We start from the raw sequence: 6,234 nt of genomic DNA on the forward strand, positions 1-6,234 counted from the left end.
CCTTAGAGTGCGCGCACACTTTTGACTAAAGTATCTTTTATCTGCGCCTTTTTCCCAAATTCAATGGAGTTGCGCACGCTACTAGATTTTTAATTGTGCAACTGAACAGTTGAATTGGCTGCGAAACAATCGACAATCGCACAAAAGTTGTGAGATAGTATAGTCGTGTGCGCACGTACTTAGGGCCTATTGCCAAATTGTAAATTGTCTGATAACAATCCAACGTGTAAATCTGCCATTGACGTTATTTTTAAGCTATCTGAGATTCTATCATCAAGTAATGGGACAGGCATTTAATCTTCTAATATCATTCCATACTTTTTTTCCATTACTTGACCAACCACTACTAACGTTTTGAATTTTGGTATTCCACTCTTAAAATATCCAACTAGTTCATACTTCTAATATTTTATGGCTTTCCAACTGTGTTTCCATTTATTAGAATAACTTCTAATGTTCAACAGGTAATTTACACATCACGTAATCCCAAAGACATGGTGGTATCATATTACCACTACTGCAAGCTGGTGCACGGCCTCAAAGGGACCTTCGAGGAGTTCTGTGACCTCTTCATGAGGGACCGCGCGCCATTTGGGCCCGTATGGAATCATATATTGGGTAAGTAACACAGTTTAATATTTATTAAAACATTTGAGTGCATTTTAAATAGGAATGAGCGAGTAAATCTTACTTCTTACTATTATTATAAATGCGAAAGTTTAGATGGATGTTTGTTTGTTAGAGTTTGTAGCCTAAACCGATGAACGGATATCGATGAAATTTTGCATGGATGAAGAGGATAGTCTGGATGTCTGGAATAACACATAGGCTACCCACTTTTGTTTTTTTGAGTCGACGAGGACGGAGTCGCGGACGAAAGCTAGTAAATAAATAAATGACCGTAACCTGTTCGCAATCGCGACAAAAATGCAGATTTCAATGCAAAAATATCGTAAAATTAATTTTTGACGGCGGAAATTTTAAAAATGTATTTAAACATATACTTTCCTGGTCCTGCTTATTTCCATTTGAGAATTATGACGTCATACTTAATGCTTATCTTTTTAATCCGTTTTAATTTGACTGTTTAAGTAAAACTAATTTGGTTTTTCCCTAAAATAACCTAAAAACTATTAAACTGAACAATTATAACTAAAAAAACTATTTATCAACAGGTTTTTGGAACAGACGTCACGATCCGAACCTCCTATTCATCAGATTTGAGGAGATGAAGCGAGATCTACCTTCAGTGGTGAAGAAGACCGCTGCCTTCCTCGGGAAGTCGATGTCTGATGAACAAGTCTTCAAACTGTGCGATCACCTGTCCTTTCAGAACATGAAAACTAACAGAGCTGTTAATCTCGAAGCTATATTAGAGAAATCTTTCGGCAGAAGTTATTTAGAACAAACTGATCTAAGGTTTATAAGAAAAGGGGAGATCGGCGATTGGAAGAATTACATGTCTGATGATCTATCTAGAAAATTCGATGATTGGGCTGAACGACATCTGAAAGGGACGGAATTAAGTTTCGAGTAATTTGGTATAAGGGTAATATCTTTTTTTTGTTAATTTTGTCTATTTTTGTATCATCTTTGTTTTGAATAAATTATTTTTTATCTGTAATCGGAGTTTAATTTCCCATTCAACTGTTTAGTTGCACAATTAAAAAACAAGTAGTGTACGCACCTCCATATTAGCTCATAGGAAACAGACTCTGTTTAACAGAGACTACACAGTTGTGCGATAGTTTAGTCAAACATGTGCGTGCGCTCTAAAATGCCCCGTAAATTACATAAAATGAATATATGAAACTGAAAAATATATCTATCTCTTTCACTCTCTTTGAAACAGCAACAGATTTTTAAAAATGACAGATGTGAAAAGTATAATTATGGTAAATCTGGGTAAATGAAAACAAAACCGGAGACGCAATCGCCGCCATCTTGTGCAAGCGAGAGATACTAATGGTAATTTATTGTAGAGTGAGCGACACAGCTACATACATTATCTGTCTCCAACGCGAATACGTTTTTGTGCCTCATTTGGTAAGGGGAAAATAAAACCATAATAGCATTTCCAAATGTCAATTTATTTCCACAATAGTGAGAAACGTGATACTGTATTTATCTATAGAAGCATAATCTGTGACTATAACTTATTAATAATAATCAGATGATCACAAAATAATAGTATAGATAAACTTGTGTTGTACACGAATACTGATTCAATTTAAAGACAACATAATATAAGATTTTAAAGCAATGTTTTATTGAACATTTAAAACTTCTAGTGATTTAAGAACTGTTATAATTTAATATTAAGATGTTCTTATTGTAGTTGTAACATATAAAAGATAAAAAAAAACAAAGACAAATTGAGTAGGTACCTCCTTCTTTTGGGAAGTCGGTCAAAAACAAAGTAACAGAATTTGTAACTTTTTAACTTTATTTTGTTATAAATAAAATAAAAAAAAAAAAGACTAACGTTTCTATTTTGTATAACAATCTTTGTAAATAACAATAAATAATAATCTCAAAACGACTAGATTGCAATGTTATAATTACTCACAATATTTTACTTATGGTCAAATTCAAAGAGTTTTTTTTTCTCATTTTCATCTGTACAAAAAGATACCATAACTGTGGGTTTTAACTGCAGAGTAAAAAGAAAACATGACGTTTTATAGAAAAAGATTCCTTTTTCTAAAACAGTGAGTATATTTTTACATGCAAGTTTCCACGATATGAGAAAAACAATAAACGTTAATATTTCTATACTTTTTTGATATGTTTTTAACATTATAAACTTGCTTTAAATATAGCAAAATATTTGCGATAAAAATCATATAATACATTAAATCAAAATCACTTACAAATATTTCGAAAGTTTAACATATAAATATACTAAAATGCATTACTAAGTAATGATTAATCTAATGTTATTAGCTTATAATATAAAATCTAATAAAACATAACCTCAAAATGTTTTGTCATTTTTAACAAACTTATCTGGCCCGGTGAGTGTTCTGTTAGAAAATATACTAATTGCAACTGTGATTCTTACAAAGGCGTCTCTTAGTATAGATTTAATATGTAAAATCAACCTTAAGGGGAGGTTTAAGTAAACAAAAAACGAATGGGCGTTGCCAGTTGATTTTTCAGGCTAAGGATAAGGCAGTTACCATTTATATGGTATTTTTATACCCATTTTACATTTCTAAATACCCTATCAGGGAGAGTGAGAGGGGAACTGATCTCAGGAGACTCCAATAACCAACTCTAGGATTGCCAGTTAACAGAAAATTCACCGCACCAGATATTTTTGTCGCACATTTCAACCCTATTAATTCCACCGTTTAACAGTGTTATAAATCATTAAGCATTTGTTAAAATTTAATATTATTTTTCAATGAAATATAACCTCTATTGTCAACGAGTAAAGCTCATTTTAAATTGTGACTTAATCTTCTCCATTACAGTATTCTTTGGAATTTCTTTTTGGCATGTCGTAATCTTATCTGAGATCTGAAATAAATAATAACTTAAATACAAAAAAAAAAAACAAAAAAAAAGTGACTAGTGGATAAAATGTTTTAACCCTTAATTCGACGGAGTTTTTTGAAAAAAAAAATATTATACGTTACTAATACACTAAAATCAAAATCTCGCGTATTTTTTCTCTAAATTAGGTCAGTAAACTTTTTTTTTTAGTCACTGGATACAAGCAAATTAAGGGTTAAAACGACATAGTTAACACTATAATGTAAAGATATAAATATTATCTTAGTTGAAAGTGCCTAAGCTATTCTAAGTTATACAAAAATACATCAGCTACTACAATAATTCGATTTTTCAAATAAAACGTACTATAATAGAACCTTATAGGCCGTGAAATGTCGGTGGCAGATTGCAATCTTGGTCAGTTTAAAATTGGACTAGTATTGTAAAACTGTTAGCCAATGTACTAAACTTGTTATGGGCTATGTTTTACTTAAAATAATCAAACCACACACTACATTGTCCTTTATTCTAATTAAAAGAAAAATAACATTTTTTTACAATTTGTTGGTTCAACATCTTAAAAGTGTTAAACATTAGAAAAAATAAGAAAAACCGCAATAAGTTCGTTTTGTAAACAATTTTCTGATACATTATAAAATTAGTCTGATCATAAACTGGCCAAGTTTTTAATTAAAAGGTGACATGTATAATAAATTAGTAATCTTCGTTTTATTTTTTAAACAATTTAACCATCTTACAAGACCTAGAACCTAAATTAGACCTAAATGTATATATGATATGGAAAGCAAAAATCATTGCTTTTTCTCAAAGCCAATTGTTTTTAATGTGTTTTCTACTTAAATAACTATAATATCAACATTCATAAAACAATAAAAAAACATAACCTAAAATATCATTGTTATACCGCGATTGTACTCTTGAATAAACATCTATTTATGTCAAAATATCTATTAAGTTAATCAATTATACCTTAAAGTTAACAATATCACTATTAACTTAGAGATTCTTTCGTTGTAAAAATCAGAACGAAAAGAAATTTAAAACAGATACATAAATGGGGCATTTCAAATATAAATTAACAGACTGACGAAGGTAAACATAACTGTAAAATATAATTGTAAATATAAATGTTATTGAATTAAAATTGAAAACAAGTTTATCATAATAATAAGAATGTAACGTAGTAAAATCTGTAATACCAATTTAATTGTACTATGAAAGAACCTAATAAAATAAAAGTAGGTATCTAATGGAACATATTTTGTTTATAGGAATATTTCAAAAATAATTCTTATCTTACTTTAACCTGATTTAATAAAAAGTTATTTAAAATAACGATTCCAATTGTTTAAGTTACTTTAAATTGATATTTTAATATCGCAACACAAATTATAGCATTTGATGTTTAAAAAAATGTTCTCATGTGCCAGTCACAAACATTAAAGCCTTCATGGATTAAATGAAAAGTTCTGACGATTTACTATTTAAAAAAACTACATTTTTTTCTTATATGCCAGTAGCATCTAACATTAAAACCTTCATGGATAGAATGGCATTAAAACCTTCTTAGATTAAATAAGATGACAACTAGAGTTAGTTGCTTTATGTCTCACGTGTGGGTTGCCGAAGGCGCCGCAGCACTGGTGGTGGTTCACGTTCTTGGTGTGATGATGTCCGTGCGGCAGAACGCTAGATGGCGCTGATTGGTTCTTCTCTTTGATGGACTCCTGTTTCACTTTAGTGCACAGTTTGTGGTGCCCGGGCGCTATTCGCGCTTTAAAACGCCCCACTTTGCCTTGCTTCGGCAGATTGGTTTCCACGTTTTCTGATATCGTGCAGACGTGTCCTGAGTCGTTATGCGCGTCTAGATACTCTGTATCGGTTTCTGAAATGATATAGAATACAAAAATCAATATTGGATATTAAGGTAAAAGGGAATTGGATAAGTAGGAGTCGATCTAAAATTCACCCATTTCTTTCCAAATTAACTATCTGTCGCTATGGGAAAACGACAACAGACGGGAAAGCGTATTCTTCTATCATCATAGTTCTAGATTAAGGGCAGAATAATATGAGAAGAAGAAATGAACTTAATGAGTGAAAGGACGCATAGAAAGGGCAACTTTTTTACACAATCCTTTCTCCATAATTTAACAGTAGGCATTTGCATCCGTCTAAGGGTTGCGTTGCTATTTCTGCGAATCCAGTTAGCAGATATCTCGTTTACCACCATTAATATAGAGAAAATAGAGTAAATTACCGATTTCATCGTCCCTGTGCGGTGTATGCGCGGAGTCAGGTCGCAGCGCGGGACAGGACTCCGCACTTGCTTGCTCGGTTGTTGCGTTGCTTGCACACTGATATAAAAAAAAAACAATATAACTAAATCTGAACGAAAAAACACTGTAAATAACCGGTTACATTAAGAGCACAATTTGGGTTCCAATGTTGTTTTTACATCTGCCTTATGGCGTACGAAAAGTCTGATAGTACTTACCCTGGGCTCGAAGAGGCAGTTGTCTTGTTCCCTGTCTTTAGGTGTGGGCGCGGCCGCTCTGCAAGCTGACGTCGAACTGTAACTAAAGATTTAACCCAAATTTAGAATTATATTACAAGTTACTTAATTAATATGAAGTAATAAACGAAAATAACCGGTTCCTCTGTCTTATTGTCTGTGTGATTTTTGTATTTATTGAAATAAGTCAAAAACTA

The 6,234-nt window shown here is 31.8% G+C and overlaps 3 protein-coding genes across 3 annotated transcripts in view; 1 reads left to right on the top strand and 2 right to left on the bottom strand.

The window, feature by feature from the left end:
• LOC106102950 (estrogen sulfotransferase) overlaps nt 1-1,624 on the top strand; it is a 4,172-nt gene extending 2,548 nt beyond the window's left edge. Inside the window, exons 4-5 of the mRNA XM_013282572.1 lie at nt 465-618; nt 1,176-1,624. Coding sequence (XP_013138026.1) covers nt 465-618; nt 1,176-1,537 — 516 coding nt within the window. The 3' untranslated portion in view covers nt 1,538-1,624. The remainder of the gene's footprint in view (nt 1-464; nt 619-1,175) is intronic.
• A 1,361-nt stretch (nt 1,625-2,985) lies between these two features.
• Nucleotides 2,986-5,495, bottom strand: LOC106102931. The gene is made up of 3 exons (XM_013282551.1): nt 5,492-5,495; nt 5,136-5,407; nt 2,986-3,525 (listed from the first exon to the last, which is right to left on the bottom strand). The coding sequence occupies exons 1-3, from the start codon at nt 5,493-5,495 to the stop codon at nt 3,430-3,432; spliced, it is 372 nt and encodes a 123-aa protein (XP_013138005.1). The 3' UTR covers nt 2,986-3,429.
• Nucleotides 5,496-5,729: 234 nt separating this feature from the next.
• The window catches only part of LOC106102932 (soluble guanylate cyclase 88E), a 43,927-nt gene continuing 43,422 nt past the window's right edge, over nt 5,730-6,234 (bottom strand). Inside the window, exons 14-15 of the mRNA XM_013282552.1 lie at nt 6,020-6,101; nt 5,730-5,879 (exon numbers count right to left, since the gene is read on the bottom strand). Of these exons, the coding sequence (XP_013138006.1) occupies nt 5,730-5,879; nt 6,020-6,101 (232 nt within the window). The remainder of the gene's footprint in view (nt 5,880-6,019; nt 6,102-6,234) is intronic.

The sequence above is a fragment of the Papilio polytes genome, unplaced genomic scaffold (assembly GCF_000836215.1).
Source record: "Papilio polytes unplaced genomic scaffold, Ppol_1.0 DF823890.1, whole genome shotgun sequence".
NCBI lineage: Eukaryota > Metazoa > Arthropoda > Insecta > Lepidoptera > Papilionidae > Papilio > Papilio polytes.

Bases quoted from the DNA above. Each gene is read 5' to 3' on its own strand.
- LOC106102931 (XM_013282551.1), bottom strand. The intron at 3,526-5,135 runs GTGAGACATAAA...TATTTATTTCAG, and splicing joins GCGCCTTCGGCAACCCACAC to ATCTCAGATAAGATTACGAC.